General features: G+C 46.2%; 1 protein-coding gene across 1 annotated transcript in view; it reads left to right on the top strand.

Annotated features, from left to right (window-relative positions):
* The first annotated feature begins 300 nt into the window (after nt 1-300).
* Nucleotides 301-27772, top strand: part of PDZRN3 (PDZ domain containing ring finger 3) — a 239845-nt gene continuing 212373 nt past the window's right edge. The window contains exons 1-3 of the mRNA XM_032325117.1: nt 301-1151; nt 15602-15688; nt 21840-21947. Coding sequence (XP_032181008.1) covers nt 429-1151; nt 15602-15688; nt 21840-21947 — 918 coding nt within the window. The 5' untranslated portion in view covers nt 301-428. The remainder of the gene's footprint in view (nt 1152-15601; nt 15689-21839; nt 21948-27772) is intronic.

The following is a 27772-nucleotide window of genomic DNA, read 5'->3' as shown; positions in this document are numbered from 1 at the left end:
CTGGACCACTGCAGCAGCCTCGGTTCCAGACTTAGTGAGCTTTTCTCGGCTTGTGTGGGTATCTTATAGCGAAAACTTCAAGAGAGCAGTCGCCGGGTAGAAGGGCTCAGGCTGGCGTCCTGGGCGGGCCAGTCAGCTCGGCGAGCCTATGGGTCTCCCCATCCTCCTCTGCCTCCCGGCCTCCTCCTTGTTGCAGGGGGCGGGCTGGAGGCAGCCAAGTCAGGATGGGCGTGCGCACGCGCTCGCGCATATACGGCTGGAGGAGTCCTGTTCCTCGGGCATTTTCCGAGGAAGTCTGGAGCAATTAGGCTCAGTCCGGGGAGAGCGAGCGAGCGTGCGGGCGGCGCAGCCGGCGTGTCTGGGCTGCCTCGCAGGGAGGGAGGGGGCGGCCGGCCGCCCGGCGGCGACCCCGGGCCCCGGCCGCCGCCATGGGCTTCGAGCTGGACCGCTTCGACGGCGACGTGGACCCGGACCTGAAGTGTGCGCTGTGCCATAAGGTCTTGGAGGACCCGCTGACCACGCCGTGCGGCCACGTCTTCTGCGCCGGCTGCGTGTTGCCCTGGGTGGTGCAGGAGGGCAGCTGCCCGGCGCGCTGCCGCGGTCGCCTGTCGGCCAAGGAGCTCAACCACGTCCTGCCGCTCAAGCGCCTCATCCTCAAGCTGGACATCAAGTGCGCGCACGCGGCGCGCGGCTGCAACCGGGTGGTCAAGCTGCAGCAGCTGCCCGAGCACCTCGAGCGGTGCGACTTCGCGCCCGCGCGCTGCCGCCACGCGGGCTGCGGCCAGGTGCTCCTGCGGCGAGACGTGGAGGCGCACATGCGCGACGCGTGCGACGCGCGGCCGGTGGGCCGCTGCCAAGAGGGCTGCGGGCTGCCCCTGACGCACGGCGAGCAGCGCGCGGGCGGCCACTGCTGCGCGCGGGCCCTGCGGGCGCACAACGCGGCGCTGCAGGCCCGCCTGGGCGCGCTGCACAAGGCGCTCAAGAAGGAGGCGCTGCGCGCGGGTAAGCGCGAGAAGTCGCTGGTGGCACAGCTGGCCGCGGCGCAGCTGGAGCTGCAGATGACCGCCCTGCGCTACCAGAAGAAGTTCACCGAATACAGCGCGCGTCTTGACTCGCTCAGCCGCTGCGTGGCCGCGCCGCCCGGCGGCAAGGTAGGCGCCCGCCGCCAGCCCCGACCTCCAGCGGGGGCCCCTGGGTACCCCGGGCGCCTCCCGCTCCCTTTGGGCCCCGGGATGCCTGGAACTTCCCAGCAGCATCCCTACCTCCTTTTCCCACTGCTTACCAGCGGTGTCACCATGAGCAGATCCTTGAAGCAGTTTAAGCTCGGAAACTATGGTCCCTAAGGTTTAGGTACGCAGGATGTAAAGTAGCTACAGCAGAACTTCCAGGGTTCTGGAAGGACTAAAAAGAACCCACAGTCAGCGTAGAGTACGAGTGAGCACCGCTCTGAAGTCAGAATGGTGCCCAAAGGCTTTAATGCTCAAATAAGCTAGGTGATCTTGTGGTAGTTGCTTGACCTCTGTTAAGGTTGAAAAGTTCCTTTATACACATGGCAGACAGGATGAGATACTGACACACAGGGTGAACTATATCCATGCATCCCTAGGAATTCCAGAAAGAGTAAATGAAATACACAGTTCTGAATAAGTTCAGAAGGCTGCCAGAAGGCAGGCCCCTGGAGTCAAAGCTGGCTTTAGACGCGGGCTTTGCTGCCAGCTAGCTGGCTGACCTTGAACAAGCAGCTTAGCCTCTCTAAAGTTAGAAACTGGTCCCTAGAGATGTGACATAGGCTGGGGGGAGGCGGGTGTGGGGAACACAGCCATGCACTGCCTGTGGCGTTCATCCGGGGATTCCAGAAAAAAAGGAAGCTCCGCCAAACATAAACTAAGAATTGAGAGTAAGTCCTCTGGAATCGGAACTGTTTTAGAATTTAGGCTTTTTTTGTTAGCCAGCGGGTGAGTGAGTGACTGTGTGGCTTATGCTCCATGTGCCTCAGTTTCCCTAAATGTAGAATAGGTAGTTGTCAGCGTTCAGGGAGAGAGTATGTTAAAAAGACCTGGCACTGTGAGAGAGTGAATGCTCCACAAATGTTGCCTGCAGTCATCTTTAACATCTCCCCCTGGGCCATCTGGTGCTGGTCCTTGGTGTAATTATAATGGCCACTACTCTGGAAGGCTTATTTTGCTCTAGGCCTTATGCTAAGTACTTTCAGTTGTTTCCTTCTTCATCAAGTGGGGCAGGTGTGATGCTTTTCATTTTGTAGATGAAGAAAACAAGCTCCAGTTGACGTTCAGTGGTGCCTGGGTCCTAGCTTTTCCGTGCCAGAATTGTATTCTGAACCCTCCTGCCGTGGTCTCTCCAGCCCCAGCTTTTTTTTTTTTTCTTTCTTTCTTTCTTTTTTTCTTTTTTAAGATTGTATTTATTTGAGAGAGAGTGAGCAAGTGAGAGAAGAGAGAACACAAGTAGGGAGGGGCAGAGAGGGAGAAGCGGACGCCCTGCTGAGTGGGGAGCTGACATGGGGCTCCATTCCAGGACCCCCAGATGGTCCTTTGAGCCGGAGGCTGATGCTTAACCGATGCTTAACCGACTGAGCCACCCAGGCGCCTCACCAGCCCCAGGTCTTAAGCACTATTGTGTTGTGTCTCAGTGTAACCGCAAGTCCCATTTTTTTTTTTTTGAGTATTTATTATGTGCCAGCAAATGTGGGAACCACTTTATAGGCATTATCTATTTAATCCTTTGAGGAGGAGGAGGCAGGCTTAGCGCGGTCATAGAACTGGTCCAGAGTCGTACTGTGACTCAGGAGACAGAGCGGAGATTCAGGTTCACATCAAGAGTTATCCATCTTGGGATGTATGGACACTGCCCCATTAGTCTTTGTTGTAGGAGGCTCTCTTCTGGACTGTACCATGTTTAGCAGCATCTCTAGCCTCTACCCAGTAGATACCAGTAGGACTCCCATCTCACCTCCAAGATGTGACAACTAAAAATGTCTTCAAACATTACCAAGTGTTCTCTGAGGCTGGGGTGTGTATGTGTAAAACTGCCTGTTGCAAACCAGGGGGAACCCCTGCTTGCAAAGTCCACACTTGAGACAAATGCGGAGGAGCACAGTGCTTCTCTGTGGTTGACTATCCCCTGTGGCTGCCTTGGAGTAGAGCATATTTGCCCCAGGGGCCCCTGGGGGCCTGTATCTGCTTTGCCTCTCTGCTGTGCTCTCCCAACCCCCCTTCCATACGTGCACACCAGGCCTGTGAGTTTCCCATCTCCCCACTCCCCACCCCCCTCATTCTGGCCCCCTGGCCTGTCAGCTGCAGTCTCAGCAGCTGGCCAGCTCTGGGCGAAGGGCAAATATTTACAACTTGGAGGCTCACCCAGGACCGCACAGGCATACAAAAGACTGGTGTGAGCCTGCGAGTCACCAAAACAGAGGGCAAAGCTTGGTTTTCTAGCAGGCGCCGGGTTTGGGGCAAAGGAGTTCTGAGTTTCTCTTGTTTATGCTGTCACGCGGGCTTCCTGCGTAGTTTTAAGTGACGCTTATTTATAAATAAGCCATTCACTACCCCAGAGTTTATACATCATTCATTGTTAAGCTAGTTTATTATTTCTTCTTGCCTCTCTGTTTTCTTTCTGGAGTGTTTGGGTAAACCCTCTCTCAGAACCCAAAATATGATACTTGAATCTGAACTGTGGATGTTTTTGAAGCTGTGTTGGGTGAGCGGTGGGATAATCAAGGGTATTAAGTGTAGGGACAAGATGTTGCTTTTTGAGCTTACAGAGAGAGAGTTCCCTTCTGGAGTTGGAGCCCTCCTTGGAATTCTGTGCACCTCAGCGCTAGCCTCAAGGACAACCAGGAATGGTCTGGCCTGCAGTCTGTGAGAGTTCCTTTCTCTGGCTTCAGACTCTGGCTGGCCTCAGCTGAGGCCTTAGGGAAGCTTGTGGCTCTAGCCCTGAAGTTAACCCTCCGTGGCCCTTGCTGAAGGCTTTTGCTGTTCCTGTATCAGCCAGAAAACCCTCTCCCACTGAGAGCTGTTTAAGAACTTGTTTATTTCATTGGGCTGACTTTCTGCTCCTGCTGGGTACTATTTATTCTCTTCCAAAAGGCAGAAGGATTTATATTGCTTGGAAACTCTCATGCACAACACTTTTTTTTTTTTTTGGTAATAAGTCCTAATGTTTATCTCTCTGTTAGAAGCTGAAGTAAGATAAGAAATACTCAGAAGATTTTTCAATACCATCCCTTAAAGGCCTAGACCTTGTTTCAGAAAATGATCTGGCATGCTTCATTTATTTATTTATTTTGATCTGGCATTATTTAAATTACCTTAACTTTCAGGTTTTTGACACTAGTTGAGTACGAAGGGTTTGTCTGTACTGTACCTCCATACACCTTGTGTCTCCAGGGCCATGCTTCTCAAACCTACCTCCCTGTGATCGGAATCACCCAGAGAACTTGTTAAAATCCAGGATTCCCGAGGCTTGCTCCTACAGCTGTCGATCCATCACAGCTGGTCTGGAGTTGGCATTTCCAAAGCTCCCAGGTGATGTTGGTCTGCCTATCACCCGGAGTAGTTACTTAGTTGGATTCAGGTATGGACGGAGACAAACTGGTATTGGTTTCCTCCTTTTAGGAAAGACCAGGGTAAAGTCCTAAAACCCAGATGGCCTCGCAGTTATACAGTAGGTAACCACAGCCTGACAGGCGGCTCTGGCAGACGTGGTGATGGGATGCTTGAGTAAGTTGAAGAGCTTTGTTGCTTGCCTGTTTTCCCACCCTGACCTGCCCCGCTGATTCTGAGAGCAAAAGCATTTCACAGCGGACTTCTCTGGCTTTCTGAGGAAGGGACACTTGCGAACATTTCTTGGAGATGTTGAAAAACCAGAGGAGCCTTGTCCTTGATCCCTTCTGCTGTTTTACTTCTACATCCAGCCCATCAATAAGTCTTGGTGATTTTACCCCCAAAACACTTTTTGTACCTATGCCCTCCTCTCCACCCCCATCAAATGGTCACCATGGTGCAAACCAAGGTTTCCCAACTCCGCCTATTAACGTTTTGGGCTAGATAGTTCTTGTGTGTGTGTGTTGTGTTGGGGGGATGGTCGTCCTGGTTTCATGAGATGTTTAGCAGCATCCCTGGCCCCTGCCTGCTAGATGCCAGTAGTACTTCCCAAGTCGTGATCGTCACGGAGGTCTCCAGACACTGCCGGCTGTCACCCGGGGAACAAAATCAGCCTTGGTCTTAGCCACCAGCATCTTTTGCCTGGATCACAACTGCTTCCACGACGCACCTTTTCGATCCCCTAAAATGACCTAGCACCAGGAATCATCTCTTCAGAATGTCAATCTGATTGTACTTTATTTTTGTAAAAGATTTTACTTGTTTATTTGACAGAGAGACAGTAAGAGGGGGAACAGAAACAAGGGCAGTAAGAGAGGGAGAAGCAGGATTCCTGCTGAGCAGGGAGCCTGATGCAGGGCTGGATCCCCAGACCCTGGGATCATGACCTGAGCCAAAGGCAGACACTTAATGACTGAGCCATCAAGGTGCCCCTTGATAGCACTTTAACTTCTTAAACCCTGCATTTGCCTTTCAGTTTCTGTTGCATGGCGCTAACGTCCAGTGTGCTCTGGATCCTGCTAGCCTCCCCCTGTCTGCTTGTATTCCTTGTCTCTTCCCAGCTTCAGTGGGTTCTGGCAGTTCCATGAATATGCCCCAAAGCTCCTTTTTGCCTGCTACCCACTTCTGCACCCACCTTTGCTCTCACTCTTTTCTCTATAGTCTTCCCAGATAATCACTAGGTAATGTGCAAGTTTTCCAACTCTTCCCTCCTAAACCCTGCTTATATGTCAGCACTTAGAGTTGGTTCATCACTAGATAACCTTTCCATCCTTCCCATCAGAGCTCAAGCATCACCACCTCCACGAAGCCCTCTGTGATCTCCCAGATCAGGTCTGGTGCCCTGAGATGTTCGCTTTGGTACTCCTCCTGCATGTCATTCATCACAGCTGTAACTGAGTAATTGGAAGGGCTCTTTATTGTGTCTCCCCAGGAGGGAGCATGTCCATCTTCTTCAGGGCTGTGCTCTGGGCATCAGACTGATGTACACTGTAAACTCTCAGTATGTGTTTGTTCAGTGGGTGAACTCAAAATTGGAATGACTGTCTTGTCAGCCATCACAACTTTTAAGATTGCTAACCAACAGTGAGCTTGTATTGAAAAAGAATGTGTTTTTTGGTGACCCCCCCCCCCCCAGTTAACAAAATTGTTCCCAGGTTTTTGGGAGGCATTCTTTTTGTTCTACTAGATCCACCCAGATCAAATTGTATCAAGCACCAAATCCCAGAAACGATTTTGTCCATTTCAGGACTCCTGGAGGTAAGTGAATCTAATAGACAATTGTATCAAAAGGCGTTCCAGATGTCCAAACACTTTGAAATGTATCTATCAGAGTGTTAACCTTTCAGTATATTTTCTGTTTCTGGAAAGCTTCAGCAAATAACCATTTCATAGTGCCTCTAACAAAAAAAGCCAAGTTCAGCTAAAGGGAATTGTGGGCTGTCAATCCATTTCATTTAAGTGTTATAAAGAAAATTAAGATTTGGTTTACAGTGTGTTTGCTGGATTAAATGGATTTGGATTACACTGGATTAAATGATTATAACAACCTTTTGAGTTGAGAATTCTAGTGATAGGTATTTTTAAGTGGTTCTTTCTGCACTTGTAAGTGTTGCTTGCTTCTCTAAAAATGTTAGATGCATAAGAATCTGTAAGGCAGTTATGTGTTAGACTGTAGACCAAGAAATATTAATTACTTAGGATGCTTTGTGTGTGCACATATATGAGCTTCTCCATCGTTTTCATCAGGTAGAGCTCCTTTTTTTTTTTTTTTTTTGTTTTGTTTTGTTTTGTTTTGTTTTGGTAAAAGGCACAGATAAGACAGATTAGATAAAAGCTAATTTAAAGCCAAAAGTTCCACAGATTCTAATATAAGCCTGGGATTTGAACCCAGCGACTGATTCCAGGGTTATACACCATTACCATTATAAGAAAAGCATTTTCTCCTGAGGCTGTGTTTCCTGTGAGGTCTCATACATGTATCTAGAGGACTGTTATTATATATGCAAACCCTGTGTTAATTGGAGGTCAAGGCACATCATTTTATTTCATCCTTAGAAAGACCCTGTGGGGGTTAGGTACCCACAAAGCATTACCTTCCATATTACAGATGGAGAAGCAGAGGTTTGGAAAAGTGATCCCCCAGCACTTTCCTTTGGCTCCATTTAGTTGGTCTGATGGCTTCTGGTCCGTGCTGATGAAGTATGTTCTTCTCATGCCCTAACTCCCGTTCTCATGGTTCTGGTGTAGAACATACAAAATATAATAGATCCTATGAAAGAGATTTCAACAAAAACAGAGAATTAAAGACGTAGTATCCTGGGTGGAATAGTGACTCATTTCTCTAATTTTCATGCTCATGATTTAGAGAGTGGTTGATGGCAGGAAGAAAGTGCAGTCCTTCTTTATGTATTCTTGCAATTCAGCCTCTCACATTCTAATGCACAACGTGCCGGACACCATGATAGGCACTTGTGGATACAAAGGTCAACTTGAACAGCTTTAAACCATGGGATCAATCAGACATGCACTTGAGTCTTTGCAAACACAACACAAGTCTTACTGTTCTTTGTTCACTGAAGCTTTCTAGATGTGGATTAGCTTCTGTCCCCCCTGAACTAATGGGGTCCTAATAAGCCTGTTCCAATAAAGAAGGGAAGTGGTATAACATAATGATTAGTTTTGCAAAGAAAATAACTAACAGATGGACACAGGCATCCATCTTTCTCACCCATTCCATATATATATTCGAAGGGAACCTGGGGGACAGAGACACCAAGCAGGCTGTGTGTGACTGAGCCCAGCAGCAGCTTCTTCCCCAGGAATGGGGAGGGATGAACTGTTTTGTAAGCAGTGGGTATGCAGAAATGAGTCTTAGGCAGAGAGGTCACCCTTAGGCTTTTTCTAGAAGCTATTGTCAGGTGTTCTGTGTCTGTGCTGTACACAGATCAGATACAGTCCTTTCCAGTTGTGGGTCATGGTTGGTTGTAGGCCTTGTGTAAACAGGCAGGCTTCCAAGTACCCTCAATTGAGTTGGTGCTTGGTATGTGGTTACTATCCAGACCCTGGAGTCGGTGATAATAGGGTTCATGTGTTTCCTCTGTCTCCTTGTTGAGGGCCTCTTGTGACCTCCTGTAAGCCATAATTGTCTTCTCTCATCTCTTAAACGGGATAATATGTAGGCTGATAGAGCTGGTTTTGGGTTAAACCAGATGATGTATGTCAAGTGCACAGTAAGACTCAACAAGCATTTATTGAACATCTGTTAAGTGCCTGGCACCTGTAGGTTTTATAGATTTTCTTTAATTAAGGTGCTAAGGAAACGTTAGAAATCTGAAGTGGTGTAACGGACAAGATGGAAGGGGCTCTTGCTCACAGGGTCACAGTTTCGTTGTGAGCCTCATGCTGCCCTGAATGACCAGTTCTAGTGATAGGGACTGGGTGAACGAGGAAGGTGCAGGTCAGTGGCACTGTCTGGGTAGCAGCCCTGGACTGCGATGGGAAGGAGCAGGTCAAAGCTTGTGAACAACATGAAGACTAAGGGATTGTTGGGTGTATTTGTATCTGTCTCCCCCTAACACTGACAAGGCTCAAGAGAGGGGGGCCAGGCAGATCACCTGCCTTCCTGTAAGCAAGAACTTAGTGTTATACCTGGGAAGCCTTGGGTGCATTCACATTTGGGAAGGAAAATGCTTCAGGGTGGGTCATGGATTGAATGTTGGCATTTCAAAGCCTGAACTACCCCATATTTCATCAAATGGAAATGTGCAAATGTGGTAGTACTTTAAGGAAGCTTGTTCTTGCTTGTTTTTTGGTGAAGCCTTGCTTGTGGAAGGTCATCAGGAAAGAGATGAGTTGATGATAAAAATTAGGGAAATAAACTTGAAATCAAACTCCTGGGAATAGAGGAAATTTCTCAAATTATTTAAACAGCCACAGACTGAAAAATGCATACATATTTTTTTGGTCTAGGGAATACTTCTGTTCCACTGGTTTTCAAAAATAACTTGTTTGGCTTATGGATGAGTTTATTTATATACTGAATATTATATTCTGGAGGTAGAATGGCTCTGGAAAAGCTGTTCCTTTGTTCCTTTCTGTTTCTTCATGCCCTTTGCCTCTTCCTCTTGCACCACCTATCTTGGGACTGATACATACCACTAACACTTCCCCTGGCTCTCCCAACCATTTTCAGCTCATTTGTGTCAACCCCGTGACTGCCTTCGGTTTGAGGCTTGAAGAGTTTCTTCTGCTGTTCTTCCTCCAAGAATATCCCTTCTTCAGAAGTGGAGTTTGAATTCTCTGGAGGGGAGGAGGTGGACCCAAGCCACCTCACCACTAGAAACATGAATTGAATAACAAAGAGGAAAAAAAACATTTTAGTGTAGGGAGTGAAGACACCCTCCTCTCTTCTGTATGGAGGTTCCCGAAGTTCCCGCAGCCGGCTCTGCCTCCTGGTCTCCCAGCCCCCTCCGCTGCTGCACATTTTTGTGCTGTCTTGTCGCTAGCCCACAGACAGAGCTGTTTCCCAGCTGCGTGACTCTCGGAGAGCTTTGCATAATCTGAGGCTGAGAGGTGTCCTGTCACCCCAGATACACAGACTAGCGGTCAGTCAATTACAGTTCTCAGAACCCGCTGGGCAGCTTTCCAGTCCAGCCAGTTCTCTGCTGTGAGTCCCACAACAGCAGTAATTGGGGAACACCCAACATGGGGCGGAAAGGAGTGTTTAGAAAGAATTCACATTGACAGTGCATTGGATAGGCTCTGGGGGCCACCGCACAGATTAAGAGATGGCACACATCCAGGCTTCCGAGGCCAGAGAGTTGGGAGGAGGACGGTGACAGAGCCATACTAAGAGGAAAAAGGACCTTGCCTGTAGAGGACAGTTCGTGTTCTTGGACATTTAAAAAACAAATACAACAGAAACAACAACAAAACCCAGCCACTGTGTAAGATGACTTTGACAAAGTACATTTGATTTTTGCCTTTTCCACCATGACTTTCATTTCCCCCCCAAATTCTTGTCCACTTAGCCCTTGAGTTGAAAATAAGTTTTGATCTCATATGTACTTGTTTGAATATGATAGCAAAGCTTATTTTCAGAGCCGTCAACTATTGTGTTCCCGTGTGTCGAGCTTCCATTTCTGCTGGTGACTTACTGGGATACGCACTGCACCCTGTTCATGCTGTTATTTAGGGCGTGGTGGCCCAAGTCTCCTTCTCCAAGGCCGAGACATCTCTGTTTTTTCTCAATTCCAAAGACCTCAACACTTCCCAAGAAGACCCTGCACTGCAGCAAGGGCCCAGCTATGAACTTGCTTCTGGGGTGGAGGCTGGGGAGCTTCCAGCCTCACCCCGAGGAGACTGGGCTGTCACTGGACTCCAGAATTTTCCTTTTCCATCTGCCACCCAGCGTTTGGTGAGAGGTCTCTGTCTCCTGAAGGGAAGAGACACGTGCCATCAGGGAAGAGCAGGAGAATCGGGAGAGCACGAAGGAGAGCCGCCAAGGGGGTGCCGTCTCCTCTCCCTTTCGGTTCTTGTCCCTTTCGGTTGTCACTTCTCCCCGGAGAGAGATCTCTGAGACTGGGTACACCTCTACTCTTCACCTTTTCTTCCCAGCCCAGCAGAGCGCGGATGTGGTGGGATGCGGAGCGGTCCGGTGCCTTGGCAGTCCCCAAGCACCCTTAGCTCCCCATCTCCCAGCTGCTTCTGGCTTTGCTCTCCCGATCCAAGTCGACAGATCCTTGGGCTTACTGTTGCTCCTATGCTGTTGGGAGCCAACATCTGCTCCCCCATCCTCTTTGTTCCCACGGCCCCCTACCTCAGGCCTGGGTCTGACTTCCCCTCCTCATCCCTATTTCTCAGCAGGACAGTATCCTTTACCCGTCCTAGCTCTGCTCCGCTGAAGGTCTGGGCTGAGCTGCTCCCACTGTGGTCTCTTCTCCTGCTGCCATCTCTAGCAAAAGAACTGTCTCTTGGCACTTAATCATCCATCTTAGAAGGTACCACTCTTTCTCCAGACTTTGAGGGAGGAAAAAAAAAAAAAAAAGACACCTACATAGAAGGAGCTCCCATCAGATGGCCAGATGGTGCAATGGATATATAATAATCCTATTTTGCTTAACTTCAGGCCCCTGCTCTCCCAGACTTGCTTGAGATAGACTAAGTTAATTTGGGATTAGACATTTTTTATGGCTTGGATTTTGTGGCAGGGTAATTTTTGTGCTGAAAGAGTGTCACGGCCTCAGCTGAGCTGCAGGAAGGTCCACCTCACACGGTGCTCTGTTTGTATTTTGAGCACTTCTGTTGGCCAGGCACTGTGCTAAGCACTTCTGTTGGCCAGGCACAGGCTTCTTCATAATCCCGTGATGTGAGGAGAAACCATTATTATCCCCATTCTGTGGCTGAGGAAACTCAACTAGGGTTCTGACCCTGGAGTCCCAAGATCTTAACCATCACCTCGTTCCTGTGTAGGGGTGGGCGTAATACTCTTATGATACCCTTCACGGCATAATAGACACTCTTAATCCCTGCCACTATTATTACACAGTCCAGAGAAACCTTGCTTAAAACTCTAATTACAAAACTAATTAGATGTCTAATCCTTCATGACATTTTAATGTGAAGGCTCAGTCTTGTGAGGCAAAGGGATTTTAGGATATGGGGCCAGAATGTACCCACAGAGTACAAAGAGCGTGGACGCTGGAGTCCCGTGGACCTTCATTCCTGGCTCTCCCTCCTTGCAGCTGTGTGATCTTAAGCAAAGGTCTTGGAACCTCAGTTTCTCAGGTGTAGAGCCTGGATACGATGCCTGCACCAAAAAAGCGGATGTTTGAGATAATCCTTTATTGATATGAGTTTGAGCTCTTTGCCTTCTTTGTTTTACTTCATCAGGCCATTGGGAAAATTTCAAAGCATGGGTTATGATAAACTACCAAAACAGATCAATATTGGTTAAATCTCCTTTAGATGAAAGAGCCACTCATTAACATCTTCTCGGTCAAAAGTGAGCAAAGGAGCATGGATGCGAGCCTTTGCCCTTGTGCCATATTTATGTCTTTTTAATTGGTAGAGTATAATTTAATGAGAATTATTTAAATGCCCTTTATCCTGATGCATTTTCAGCTCAGGAATAGGTTACATGATTAAACGGGAATTAATGTTCACATGTTAAATATGCTGTGCAAAAGTCCAGTGTTTAAATTCTCTACTCATGTGTTTTTTCTGAAGAATTAGAAATTAGAGTAGTTAGGATTGCTTTCAGGGGAGGAGCACGGAAAGGGAAAGCCAGAATCAAGTTCATGGTGTCCGAGGAAAAGTTAGATGGAGAAATGAAAGAAATTCAGCCTTGGCAGAGCTTTTCTTTTCTCCTGTTACTGCTCCCAGCTTCGTGTGTTGAATCTTCGATGTGGTAGTTCACTACTGCAAATCAGTCCTCAAAGAGGCAAGGGCACCTAAAGCCTGTTGTAACCCTCCTGGACAGCAGACTTTGTCAAGATGCTTGCAGAAATGAGAGCACTCCTTTCTTTCCAGTGATTGTCTCTGGCAAGGAGGTGTAGATGGTCAACCTGATTGTTTCTGAACGTTATTTGCAAATAGCTGTTGGCCTAAGGAATGGTGTGTCTCGGGCATTGTCTCACTTCTCCCCGGAGAGAGATCTCTGAGACTGGGTACAGACTTAGGTGTCCGGGCATCTCAGGTTGGGTCTTCGGGAGAGAAATAGCTCAGTGAGTAGTTGTTCAGTGAGTAGTTTGTTCTGACATTGGTTTCCTGGGTAAGACTTCCTATCATGAGTTCCTTTAAGGAACTTTTTGGAACTCCAGCAGTTGAACCATCTTGAGAAGGACCTAAGATACTGCTAGGCTCCGTGGCATTCTTTTCTACATTCCACATGAAAAGGAAGTGGTGTGGAAAAGGGAGTGGTGGGGTCTAGAATCAGAGAGCATGGGTCTATGTCCCGGTGTGACCTCTTACTAGCTCTTCCTGCCTATATCGTGAGGGTGCTGTTCGTGCCAGCTGATGAAAATGGTGGGATTTATTAAAGAAAATAAAACAGTTACACGTTTAATGTCATTTCTGGTACATAATAAGCTGCCAATAAATGTTAGCTGTTATCACTGTTAATGCAGTATACAATTTCTTTGTTTCTCTTTCGTTTTTAGAAAGAGTAAGTGGTTATCACACAGTAGATTTAAAACTAGCCCTAGAAAATTTGTCTGCGTGTTCTAGTCCATGCATCATTGCAGATTGTCAAACTGGAGGCATCTGCCTTGGATTACGGAGTAACTTTGCAATTTCTATCATTAATTATGAAAGCCAGAAATGTAGCCATCTGTGATAACTCACTCAAATTCCAGTGTATTTCTAACTTTTTCACCCCTCTAACATAGCAGGCCAAGAAAGGGACTTACCAAGATTATCCTTTTCCAAGGCAAAGAGATATGAACTCTTTCAGTTTGTGAATGCTAATGTTTACATTTCAAAGCTATCAGGTTGATCCTGAGTGTTTATTCTGTTCGAGCAGCTTGACAGTTGCTGCCTGTTAACTGGTGCAGGTCAAATTAATCAGATCAATACCATTGACGCACAGATGCTCTGGATGGTGATGCTGTGGATTGGAAATATTTTTTGAAAAACCAGTACGTTATTATAGAGGCCTTGCTGCTTTTGGTGAGGTGTAGTAGCTTGAAAGAGACATGTTCTCTTTATATTAAAATACTCTATGTATCAAATAATTGAGCTTGTGGAAATGAATGTTCTGTTCCATCGTTCTTAGAAGACACCTAGTTCTTTCATTAAAAACTTTTTTTCTTTTTCTTTTTTAGTTTTTTTAAGATTTTTTTTATTTGACAGAGTGAGAACACACAAGCAGGGGGAGGGGCAGGCAGAGGGAGAGGGAGAAGCAGACTCTCCGCTGAGCAGGGAGCCCCATGTGGGACTCGTTCCCAGGACCCCAAGATCACGACCTGAACTGAAAGCAGACGCTTAACCAACTGGGCCACCCAGGCACCCCAAGACTGTCTTTTTCTAATGAAAAATTGTCATTGTTGTTTTTATAAGCCTTTAACAATGGATGCTTAGGGTTATGTAACATTTTTGAAATTTTAACAAATTTCTAATATTTTTATTTCTGCTGTTCACTAGTTATGAGACACAGTTGTGGTTACTAAGAACTTTAAGCATGGAGGTAATTTTACATATTGAGGCCTGTTGGTCATCTATATGTATTATTTTTTTTTTCTTTTGGTTCTGCTGGGCATCGGTCCGCTGCCAACGTTTGGCAGTGAGCCCTCCCGCAGTCCATGGCGCGATGCTGCAGGAAAGCTGCTGGCGCTTTCTGTCAGAAAGCCTGGTTTCCCTTGCTAGTGTGGCTGGGGCAGATCCTCGAATCCGTGCCCTTCACAGGGGGTCGTTTCTTTCCACAGGAAAAGTAGGAGGCAAAGGTTTGATCAGGAGGGAGTAAAACATCAGAATAAAATCTATTCTCGGATGAGCTGTTAGGGTTGCTTAATGGAGTATTTCACATTTTCTAAAAATGCAGCATTTAAGTAATACCGTGTTTACACAAAACTGTGAGCAAAGCTTTTGTGAGTGTCTGCAGTCTGCACCTGCATCCTTCCAGTCTTTGGAAACCCTTTTGAGGTGTTCCGGGAGCTGACGGTGCCTGTCAGAGCTTGGTTAGGGACTGCATACACAGAAAGGGAAATCTACTTTTACTTATGTGTCTGTTCCTTGAGTGTTAGCCAAGGTGCCGAGGCATCTGTGTCCCTTGCGGCTGTTGAGCGTGGCCTGTACGAGCTGCCTGGGTGACCTCTGCTTGCGTGACTTCAAGGGGCTCACGCTGACCAGCCCCCTTTGAACAGAGTGTTTTCTGTTAAACAGCCCGGCATCTCCAATGGCCTGGACAGTAATGACTTTGTGAAAGGGCCCCTCTCCCACTCTCAGAAAGATGCAGGCTCCATTTCCCCTCCACGTTTGCGTCGGCCTTGCCACGGCCTGCTCTCCCCTCAAGCCTCCCAGACACAGAAGACTATTGACAAGGCTTCATGTGCCCAGACTTCCAAGAGCGCTGCTCCTTGAACCTTCCGTGACAGAACATGAATGCTGCTGTTGAGAACGGTTGAGGAGCAAACAGAAAGTCGCTGTCTAGACAGCCGGTGTGCGATGGGCCGGTTGGAGGAGGGATGTGTGTGCAGACCACGGAGTCACTGATAGGCAATGTTCATCAGACATGTGTGGACGCCACCAGACATTCTCACGTGGGCACCGCAAGGAGAGGCGGCGTCTACGAATGTCCGTAACCTCCTCCTCACAGGACACTGTTGCAGCTGGGGCCCTAGAAGTTTCCTTGCTTAAACTTCCCAAGAGACAGAGGTGTTTGAAGGATGACCTAAGAGTCCTTGAGTCCACTTAGGTAGAAAGAAAGTTGCCACCATCGGTTCCCTGTTGGTAAATAAAATTTTGAACTCCTTTGTTCCCTGCAGGGTGAAGAAACCAAAAGTCTGACTCTTGTCCTACATCGGGACTCTGGCTCCCTGGGATTCAATATTATCGGTGGCCGGCCGTGTGTGGTATGTTAATTACTAAAATGTGCTTTTCCTTGCCCTGCTGCAGTGGGAAGAGGGGTCAAGGTTGGGCGGGGTGGGAGGGCGGAGTAGTGAGGGGTAGTGAGGGGTAGGAAACCTTGCTTACCTCATTCTGCTTTCTGTAATTAGAGAGTTCATTGTTTATCTAACATCTTCATCCTCAGGGATTTTTATTTAGCTGTGGTCTCCTAAAATAGCATTGTCCTAGAAATACAACAGCTTATCTGAACTGTTTAGGTTTTTTGCGGGGGGCATGTCTGGTGGTGGAGCAGTGGAGCTGCAGGAAGCTTTGGGCGATGCGTGCACTTAGAACTGAGCAGCAGAGCTGGAGCGTGGGCCCTGGGACCGGAAGTCTGAGCCGGAACTCCGCTCTGTCAGCTCTTCGTTAGTCACAGACTACTCCCTCATTCGTGGGCTGTCGCATCCCTTTGCTTTTTCTCCCACTGCAGCTCTTTTGTCCACCCCATTCATCATTAGCTCCTCCCCTGGGAAGGAGAGGCCAGATTCAGACCAGTCAGTTGAACGGGGAGGAAACATGTCTGTGGAAAGAACCCTAGGGATGGGACACAGCAAGGGGCATGTTGCAGGATCACACCTTTCACGCCAGCTTATCTGAATGGGCATCATCTCTTGCTTCTGTCTCTGGCAGATCATTTCCTTCTTTGTTACCTTCAAAGGACAATAATAGTCCAAGGAAAATTGGATTCCTTCATGCAACAAATAAGTATTGAGTAGGGGCTGTTTGGTAGGAGCTGGAAGACACTTAGGAGCCCACGGACACTGGGTCTCTGTGGTCATTGAGTTTATGTCCTGGTGGAGACATTAGGCAAGAAACAAGTAAATGTCACAGTTACAGATTGGGAAACGTGATGCAGCAGAAAAATGGTAGGATGGCAGATAGTAGGTGCCAAGGAGCAAGGGGCATCACTGGCTAGGGGGATCAGGAAAATGAGGAGGAGATACTAAGCTGAGTCTTACAGGATAAGAAGATGCCAGGCATCCAGATGTGGTTAAACTCTGGGTCTGGGTCTGGCTCACCCTTGGGTAAGGAGGTATCCTGAGGCAGGGCCATTTGAGCTGTATTCTGAAGGATGAGAAGGAGTTTGCTAGATCAGAGGCCCATATATGATGTTTCTTTAAGCGCTCTTAACTGTAAAAAAAAAAAAAAAAAAAAAAAAAAGAGCTTAGTTAGTTAGTTCTAGATTATGTATTTGCTGCTGAACTAATTCTACGTGACTTATAAAAGTTTCATGCAAAACGGAGCATTTTAAATGATGAAATTAAAACATGAATGTGAATACAGTTTTTCTTATGTCCTTTCATCGTGCCAGTGCCCTGCATTGCACAGGCCCACCTGGGGAGAGCGCTGAGCTAGAAGAAAGTGAAACGGGCCCAGGGCAGCCTGCGCGAAGCCTGGAATAGCCCTGGAGTTGGCAGCTGGGGGAGCTGCAAAGAGTACAGCACCGTGGGAGTCGCGGGGTGGGCAGGAGGAGGTCAGGTGGGCTGGAGAAATGGGGGAGTGAGCACGAGAGGAGTAGCCAGAGGCAGAGTTTTGAAAACACACATTTTATTGTAAGAAATGACAGCTTAGGGATAGGCAATGCACAGTCATCAGTAAGTGATGGACTGATGTATTATCTGCCCTATAAAACTTAGCTACAGGAGGGAACCTTTCAGACAGTGAGATTAAACTGTGAGAAGGAAGGGGTGGGGCGGGGGTACCCCCAGTTTGCCGAGCCCCAGGGATGGGCACACATGGTGGTTTGTTGCATTGTCTCACTGAAATTCTTAAGACACTGTAGAATGTATGTCCTGTTGGTTCCTTTTCTTTTTCCTCATTTACCAGTTGGCTGAGCAACCAGGCAGCATGTGATGGTGCTGGTCTGCTAGTATCCTGGCTGGGGTGGGTAGGGGCACGTGCTCCAGCAAAGAGAAGGGATGAGGGAGCAGACTGGGACGCGGATGTCTGAGTAGATGGTCCCAGGAAACCATAGGACTGGCACCGGTCCGTGTTCCCCAGCTTACCCTCCAGAACGTGTTATAGCACGTGCTTCGCTTTACTACTGAGCGTGAGTAACAGAGGCTTTCCTTCATTTGGCTTCATAATTATTTAACCTCCTCTCCCCACCGTTACCCATTTTAGGAAGTGACTTCAGCAAACCCAGATGCACATTACTGTTAGTTGTCGCAGAAACTTCTGAGGCTGAAAGGGCCCAAACCAGGAAGGTCCCTTCTCTGCCTCACCAGAGTGTGTATAGGAAAAAGGAGCCCAATGTTTGAAAAATGCTTAAAATGGGACTCCTGAGTGGCTCAGGTCATGATCCCAGGCTCCTGGGATCAAGTCCCATGTCAGGCTTCCTGCCCAGCGGGGAGCCTGCTTCTCCCTCTGACTACTCCTCTTGCTTGTGTGTTCTTGTTTTCTCTCTCTCTTTCTGTAACAAATAAAATTTTTTTTAAAAAATGCTTGAAATGGAGAGGCATGCCTTGTGTCTTTGGTGATGGTTGGAGAACTTACTACGTGTTTGTTTTCTGTCCTTCACGGGGAATGAAAAGACACTCCCAGTCTCATTGGAATATGGTGCTTTCTTGTGCTTATCAAAGTATGTGTTTTAGGTTATTTTTTTTCTCCTTTAAAAGGCTGATTGAAGTGCAAGCCAGAGTGAATTTTGTAGCTTTCATAAGTGTTCTCAGTTCATGTGGTCTTTTTGCAAGAACTACATGCATGTCCCCTGGAGGAAAGTCTAATTCCATATGCATGTGGTTGCAATAGTGTTGTTTTTTTGTTTTTTTAAACTTGTCCTGATTAGCAGAAGTCGCATAATGAACCCTAAATGTATTCTGAACTGTTGCCTGGAAATCTGGCAGGTCACTGAGAACATGCTAAAAAGCCAAGATGAGCAACAATGCACACTCATTGTTAGTACTGGAAGTAGAATGCGGTACACATGACGTGTGTGTTTCCCAACGAGTTTTTGTGTTAGGAGCTTGGTTGGGTTGTGACATAGGCCCAGCCCTGGGGGGCGCTGACATAAGGCTTTTCATTGCTTGATACACTGCTCTTAGTAAAACCACATCATTCATTCATTCATTCTTAAGTTTCTAAAGAGACGGCATGAGTCTGGCGTATCAGACCTTACACTTCAGCCTTTGGCACATACATTTCATTGTCAGGTACCCCTGGGATGAAAACAATCCCTTTGATTTTTCCTTTTCTCAAGCCAGCAAAACAAAACAAATCCCAAGCCTTGTTAGTTCACCTTGATAAATAGCTCTGACTTAAAATGTATTAGAAGGGGAGCCAAACAAACTAAGGAACAGGGAGACGTCTCTTAAGAGACACGTCTAGTTATCCAGGATGGAACTGATTTGGCTCTTTGATTTTGTGCTCTCTGTATTTTGTTTGCATTCTGTTTCTACCTCCTGCCACTGTCTTCATTTAACCTGAATTTTGCTCTTTGTTTTTGCCTGTTCCTCTGTTTTTTCTTGTTTTGCTTGAACTTACTTGCTCATGATGTAGTATTCTGCAAAAACAAACCAAGCCAAAAATCCCCTCCCCCTTCTCCCGCTTCCTCTCCAGCCGAGAAATGCAAAGCAATTAATTCAGAGTAAGTGCACGGATCTCTTTTCTTTGGGTATTTTGACATCCCCTCTTAGGGAACTCAAGATTGTCCGTAAATCCTCTGTGGTCTATTGAGGCTCTTTGGGTTTGTCCGGAGGAATATTCCATAGCCTGGAATGTGGAACTTTTGAATTCATGTGTATTTTTTAGATGGCGCTTAGAGCTTATGTAAGGGAGTTGAACTGTCCTCCGTTTGAAACTGACCTATGCTACTTTTTAGCTATGTGCCCTCACACAAGTTACTTAACCTCTCTGTCTCGGGTTTTTCATCTACAAAATGGGTAAAAACAAAGTATTAAGGTTTGCGGATATTGTGAGAATGAAACGGGACACAGAGTGCCCACTACCTACCTAGTATACACTCAGTAAATAGAAGCTGTTGCACAGCTGTGTACTTCTGTTTGAGAAATGCATGTAGGGCGATCCTCGAAGGCCCTGGGATGAGTGCATTAGTAAGGCTGCTGTGAGAGACAAAGGAGGCAGGGAGAAATTCAGACAGTGAAGGGTTAGTGTGCGGTGGGCTGGTTCAGGGTGCTGTGATGCTGGGCAGGGCTGCCTTGAGGATAGTTGATCTAGTACAGCACCCACATCCTCCCTGACCCTTCTCTCTGGGGAGAGTGTTGATAGAATCCAGATGGCAGTTTAGAGACCTATCATTGTCATGGGGGGATTAATGTTGGGAAGAACAGTTAATGCTCATTTTAGGTTGTGATTTTGGTTTCTTTTGAATCCTATTTATAACATTATAGAGTGTGTGTGTGTGTGTGTCTTTGAGGGAAAGGGGTGAGGGGCGAGGGAGAGAGAGAGAAGAGGTACAGAATGTGCATTTTCTCACCCTTCGCCGTCTCTCTTGCATTGGAAGGGGTCGATCAAACCACATTTAAAGTCCTCCCTTTTCTCTTTAGAATATAGGGTTTTTTTTTTTTTTTTTCTGTTTAAAGAGAAAAGTTGGGCTCAGTGGGTTAAAGCCTCTGCCTTCAGCTCAGGTCATGATCCCAGGGTCCTGGGATCGAGCCCCGCATCAGGCTCTCTGCTCAGCGGGGGGCCTGCTTCCTCCTCTCTCTCTCTTTCTTTCTCTGCCTCTCTGCCTCCTTGTGATCTCTGTCCAAAAAAAAAAAAATAAAATAAAGAGAGAAATTTTATATTTTCATAGTTATTTCTTAACAAATGGAATTTAGATGTATTTCTATGGACAGAAATTACTGTTAAAATAGATCTTCTAATGGCATTAATGGCGAAGAATTTACTATGATCGTAGGATTTGGAGTTTTTGTGGAAGATCCTGAAATTACTTTTCAAATGCTTTTGTTTGGCAACAATACATGCTTGTGCCATTTAACTTACAAATCCATCTGTTCATCACTAGAAACTTAATCCACACACTTGGAGAGAATTCATCCCAGTGCTGTTTGGAAAGAAGTTCATGAACAAGCTGTGAGGGTTTTTTTATGGGTTTGTTGGACCTTTTGATTTTAAATAAAGGAAGGAGTTTGAGCAGTGAGCCGTTGCCTTTCCCAGAAAGTTTCGGTACAGACTTTGAAAGATCTAAAGCCATTTGAGATTGGAGATGAGAATTTATTAGGCTGGGGGCAATGGTGGTGAGCTTTTCTGGTGTAAATCTGAATACATATAAAACACCTATTTTCACAGTCAGATTATTGGCTATTTAAAAGTTTTAATAGTACTCTGAGCTGGGGAGGATATGGGAAGACACTCTAATGAGCTATCAGTGCATAATTTGGCAACATACATCCAATCTACATATCCTTGAACCTGATGTTTCCATTACTAGGGGTTTGCTCCAGATACATACTGCAAAGGATATTTCGTAGTACAGGTAGGAAGGTATTGGAGACCGCATTGTCTCTGGATTTGTAGACTTCAGTGAAAGAGGCAAGATAAGATGCATAGGGTGGGGAAAGCGTACTCTGTGCACACACATACCATCTGTGTGCATGAGAAAGGAATAGAGACATGTTTAGGAAAGTGATCTATGAAGAATGTTTGGCAAAGGATAAGTAAACTGCAGATAGGAGCTACATGGGGAAAAGGACCCTGGGTAGGGGATGGCAGTGACTTCTTTTAAATACCTTTTGGTATGGTTTGAGGTATTTTACCATGTGTATATGTTCTTTTTTTTTTTTTTTTTTTTTTTTTTTTTTTTAAAGATTTTATTTATTAATTTGACAGAGAGATCACAAGTAGACGGAGAGGCAGTCAGAGAGAGAGAGAGATAGGGAAGCAGGCTCCCTGCTGAGCAGAGAGCCCGATGCGGGACTCGATCCCAGGACCCTGAGATCATGACCTGAGCTGAAGGCAGCGGCTTAACCCACTGAGCCACCCAGGCGCCCGTATATGTTCATTTTAGATTGAAACAGAAATTAGGGGTAACAGATGGGCCTTCACCCCACTGCCTCTTTTGACATGACCAGGAGTCCATTGCAGTGTAAGAGTGTAAGCTTTATTTTCATGACCAAGTTAATGCCTAGCATTCATGTGTGTTTTTTTAACCCACAGGACAACCAAGATGGATCATCCACTGAAGGCATCTTTGTATCCAAAATAGTTGACAGCGGGCCGGCAGCCAAGGACGGAGGCCTGCAAATTCATGACAGGATTATTGAGGTATGCGAACGCCGTCTAGTGTCTTTTAATAGGCCGAATGCCGTCGCGTCTTCGTCTCGTTGGGTGCAAGATGTTTGGTCGGGGAGGGAGGCCTATGCTGGTAGATGGCTGGTCAGGAGAACTCTCCCGTTGTGTGGGACGATGGAGAGCGCTGATTGCCTCGGTGTTAAGTTTTTGTTTATGTTCAATATAGAGCAGCCAGATTATGAGTGGCATGTTCACAATTTGGCTGTCTTCCCGCGGCCTCGCATCTGTTTTGTATGCTTCAGTTAGAGCTCTGTGCGAAAGCCGTCGGAGGGTTGTGTGTTAGTTAGAACCAGATGAGCAAACCTCTGTCGGGCACATTGTGTCGGCGTTCGCGTCGTTCACCAGGCGAAAACCGGGGCCGCTCTGGAGGTCTGCTCGCGTCCTCCGGGCTCGTGGCACGCAGTTGTTGCTACAGATGGATGCACTGTTCTCTCTGCTGGGTTCGTCTGGCATGTGGTGGACAAGGTGACTGTCTGGGGATGTGGAGGCAGAGGTCGACGGTCAGGATCGTCACTCCCATTGTCCCGAATTCTTCCTTTGCAGGTCTTCGTGGAGCATTTTAAGCCCTTATAGAGCAGGTTCATGGATTTGCTCTGGGGGAGGAAGCCCTCTCGCCTCACCACCCAGCGCACTGGGATAGGGTCACACAGCATCCTCAGATGCCCCAGGTTGCCCAAAGGGCAAGAATTATTTGTTGCCTCCTGGTATGGGCTCTTGGTGCAAAGTTGGACACAATGGGCTACGTTTTGCCGACCATTTTGACAGCTCTTTTGATGGGTTAGTACATGGATTCGTTGTCAGGTCTCCTGTGAGGAAGAAATAAGATAGGAGAGCACAGGATGGTACGTTGAATCCCACAAGAAAGGCCCCCCGGGCCATAGCCACAACATGGCACATTAGACGGGGAACCGGAAAAACCGCCCCGACGCCGCTGACGCTGGTTGAAACACATCAGCGAGGCGTTTGTATTTCTTGAGTGTTTTCGTGGTCTGTTTCCAAACCTAGGACCGAGTGGGAACTCGGACTGTGAGATAAGCTATATGCGAAGTTCACATAAGCCACTGGAGGTTGGCCACATGCTTCTCCCGGGGAAGGGAGCCTGGAAGACAGAGAACAAAGTCTCGCCTTCCCAGTCTTGTTTGGATGAATTCCACGATGTGCAAAGCAGTACACTTGAGGAGCATTTATATCCTTGGGAAAGCATACAGTTCAACCTCACAGGGAATGCAAACTGAACATGTTAGGGTCTAAGACTCATTCTTCTGAAGGAGCAGGTATGTTGTGGTAACGGACATATGAAAAGGATACTTGATTTTGTTTGAAGGACATTATTAATATTGTTACATCCCCATTGACTTTTCAAAGCATTCTGAAACTTGGAGCTCTTTCTACTGCCTGTTTTAGGGTCCCTCTTTGTACTTCCCAGGTCAGGGGAGTGGATTTTCCATAACAGGAATTTGCTTGTGCAAGAGCACTTTCTTAAGAGCTCAAAGGCATACTTACTTTTTTCTTTCTCTCTTTCTTTCTTTCTTTTTTTTTTTTTAAAGAGAGAATACATTTTCTGAGGCTATTGTTCAGAAAGATAAGTACAGCTTCCGTTGCCAAGGGTTTGGGGGAACAGCCAGTTTCTCTAAGTAATGGAATTTCATTGCTCTTATGTTTTGCAAATGAGAAATCTACAGCTGGGCAGGATTTTCTCTTGGCAAAGGGGGGGAATCTGTATTTGAAATGTGGAGGACGGTTTCTGGTAAGTCACATTCCTCTTTTGGATAGTATGTAAAATATTAATCACAGCCCCGTGTTGAGATGGAAAAGAAGGGTGAGCACAATAGAGCAACAATATATGTGTCACTGCAATTGACACACCGTGCCCTTCTCGGTTAAATCCTGATCTCTTTTGACAGGATACAGTGATTCCCATGACTGAAAAATATATACCCTGGTTCACCTCGTCTCTCTTGGAGCTCATTACCAGGCATGAATTTGATTATTTTAAGTGTGCCTGTGTTTCATCACAGAGGAAAGTCAGGCACTTTCTAGTTTTCCACCATATTTCTTCCTTTTCAGGGGAGTGGGCAGACGACCGCCAGATCTCCACCGTAAGAACCTTTATTTTTGCAGGAGGGTGCTTTTATCTTAAACTGACGGAGACTCACTGAGTCTGGCCCTTAGGGCAGCATCTTTAGCAGTTCCTCTGCTCCTCCTCTCTGTGCCCTGAGACGGGAGTGGTGGTCCCCTCCACCCCCATCTCAGAGACAGGCCCACTCCCTTCATGTTTTTTAGTGAGTTATTTTCTCAGGGCCACCCATTCTGCAAGGAAATGAAATTTGTAGGTAATATTTACATACACACACACCTAATTGTAAGCTCTCTATCGGCCATAATAGAAAAATAAAAGGAAGGTAATTGATAATAAAATACGTCATCAGGATGTAAACAGATGGGCACAGCGACATTGGAAGACCCCATGATGCTGCGGGTGCTTGTGCCTCCTTGTAGACTCAACACGCGGTCCCGGCTGTCAGGGCTGCCAGCGCGGGCAGGTGGTGCTGGGGACTCCAGCGCTCGGAGCCCTGGGGTCATGTGATTTGGTTTCCTGCACTGGTGAGCAGGCTGTGGTTAAGTTTTGGCACTGCGAAGTACAGTCCTCTTGTGATTTGCCCACCTCTGTGTGTGTGTGTGTGTGTGTGTATTTTTAAAATTGTGTTAAAATAAAAAAAAATTGTGCTAAAATAGACATAACATAAAATTTAACCATTTTTAATCTTACTTAATCTTTAACCCTTAGTGTTTAAATGTAACAGAGAGTTGGATTCTCCACTCAGATAATTCTAAAGCATTTGTTATTTTACCTTCCCAACTGACTGGCAGGATATGTGGAAGTCGCAGTAGAAACATAAGAATTGTGTAGTGCCTGGGACTCTGTGCATTGTGGGACTTCCAGCATCTCTGGTCCCCACCCTGATTATTATGCCCATGAGCACCCCCACAGATTTCCAGCACGCTCTCAGGACGTGAAGAGGGTACCAGGGAGCATCACTGGATTAGATCTTAGTCCAACACTTAGGGTGTAAGGTGGGCTACTCAGAGTAGAGTTGTCAACATTCCCCTGTTTCGGCCTGACTGCTTGGATTCCATCTCTGGGGGCTCTAAAGGCCTGATAGGAAAGGCTGAGCTGGCCTGGGCTAGAAATCTTGGGCCCCTCAGAGTGTCAGCCCACATAGTTGCAACTTTGGAGTATGGCTGATGGTTTCTGTTGACACCTCCTGTCCCCATCTGCCCTGGATAGGGACAGACAAACGGTTGTGCCCACCCTTCCTCACATCCGACACTGAGATATAGCAACTTCTAACTTAGCATTTGTTTCTGATTTTTTTTTTTTTTGCATATGTATCTTCTCCCTGTATGTGCTAATGAGCTGCCTCAGACCCTTTTCATAACTTCTGACCTCACCTTTAGTTACATATACTCAAACCTTATTTAGAAAACTTAATTTAATTTCTCCATTGTACTTTTTGTACTCGTTAAATGCCCCAGTGGTTCTAGTTTTTCTGTCTCAGAGCCTCACCAGCTTTCTGAATTCCCTTTTGAAGGCAAGGCAATGGTCGTATACCTCAGTACCACCAGATTTCTCAGAGGAACTGTGCTTTTCTTCTTTGTAATAGCTTGAAACCTTTGGAAAAAATCTTCCCCGTGCCCCCTGAGTGTGCATTAACCAACATAAACAGGTTTCATCACAAATATAATGCTTGTTTCTATAACCTTTAGAGTCTACTCTGGACCAATCACATTTTCCCCAATTCTGCTATAAGTGATTTCGAGAAACCAAAAGGTGAAAAAATCACATATAGTTGACATTATTTTCAAAAATCTCTTCGTGATGTCCCATGTGGGCAGCATACATCTCTCCCTAAGTCCATCCAGCTGGTTTCCCTAGCACTGGAGCATCCATCAGTCTGTCTCCTCGGGTGACTACCATGTGAGGCATTTGAATTCTTACGCAAATACCGCATTTGGGTGAAATGCTCATGCCAAGAAAAGCAGAGAAAAACCAAAGCCTACTAAGTAAGAAACTAGCGAATTCACTTGGAGGCATGTGTGATCGATAGGTTCATTTCTTTCCTCACTGTTTTTTTTTTAGCCACACGGCTGACCTAGCAGGTACGTGACCTTATGATGTAACTCACTGAAACTCTTAAACCTCCGTAGAGGCCATCTGCAGGATGTGCTTTTTTTTTTTTTTTTTTTTTTTTTGCCAGTTTTCAGGTTTCTGAAGTTGGAGAACTGAGCTCATGGCTGCATTCTACAAGGCTCCCATTTGGTAGTAAGTGTGCTTCTGTAACAGTTGCTGGGTTAAATGGAATGTCCTGTTGTTCTCTGAGAGAGCAGATGTGATGGGGTGCAGTGAAGGGGTGAGGGGCTGCCGAGAACCATTATTTTATACGGTCTTCTGTGACAAGTGTTCTTGGTGGAAGCGTCGGGATTTGAAGGCCCAACGTTGTGGTCACGGAGCTGTGAAACCTCAGTGGCTTTGGTGTAAACCAGTTACTCTGTTGTGTTTGCTGTGGGTTTAGTTAGCCTGTCATTGCTGATAAGGCTGGGTTACGGGATTGGCAAGAAAGGTTTAACAGTACCTTCCCTTCCAGAGCCAGACTCTGATAGAACAAGATGAGGTTTCACCATTTGTCACTGTTAGAAGGTACTGTTCTGAGACTGACGAAAACTGCAAAATGGGCTATGAATTCATCTGATGAAGCGTTTATTTAAAAAAGGAAAACTTACGTTTATTAAGATTCTCTTTTTTATCCTATTAACTTTTTTGACATGATTTCAGACTTGTATAAATGAATTCCTGTATCATCTGTATCCGGATTCCCCAGATACTTACATCTATTACATTGACTTGAATTCCCTTCACTCTTAATTCTTAAATACATCAGAGTGTGTGTTTTTTAGCAATAAGACATTCTCTTATATAACCGCAGCACATTTATCTAAACCAGGAAATGACCATTTGTGGAGCCCTGTTATCTACCAAAATTATTCAGATTTCACTAATAATCCCTATGATGTTAGTTACAAATGAGAGGAAATCCCAGATCACAGATTTTATTTACTTGTCGTGTTTCTTTAATATCTCTTACTTTAGTATCTCTTACTTACTTTAGTATCTCTTACTTACTTACTTTAGTATCTCTTACTTGTTAGCACTTAGTTTCTGTCCTGCATGCTACTTGTATTTGGAAGAGTACAAACCAGGACTGTTGTAGTGTGTCTCTCAATTTGGATTTGTCTGTTGCTCAGGAGTGTGGATTTAGGTGGCACATTTTGAGCAAGGGTACCATGGAAGTGATCATGTGGCCTTCTCAGCATGCCCTGTTGGGAGTCATGTGATGTCAATTTTTCCCTTCATTGATGACATTAATTTGGACTGCTTGGTCCAAGTCCTATCTGCCAGACTTCTCCACTCACTATCAAGTTAATTTTTTCTCCTTTACCTTGTATCTTACGGGGATATTTTGAGGCCATGTGAATATCCTGCTGTTCCTCAAACTTGAAAACACTGGTTTTAGCATCCATTTATGGTTTTTACTTGAATTGATTATTATTAAGATGGTGGACAAATGGTGATTTTCTAACTGCATTCCTCTGTGTTTATTAGTTGGCTTTCCACTATAAGAAAGGGTATTCTTTCCCCCCTATTTTTATCTATCTGTTTATCTGCATTGATCATTTCATCTGTCCATCTCAGTATGGACGCATAGATTGTTATAATTTGGTTGTCCCGTGGGCCAGTT

This window comes from Mustela erminea, chromosome 1 (assembly GCF_009829155.1).
Source record: "Mustela erminea isolate mMusErm1 chromosome 1, mMusErm1.Pri, whole genome shotgun sequence".
Taxonomy (NCBI): domain Eukaryota; kingdom Metazoa; phylum Chordata; class Mammalia; order Carnivora; family Mustelidae; genus Mustela; species Mustela erminea.
The sequence above is the reverse complement of the archived record's forward strand: the minus strand, read 5'-3'. Positions and strand labels throughout refer to the sequence as shown.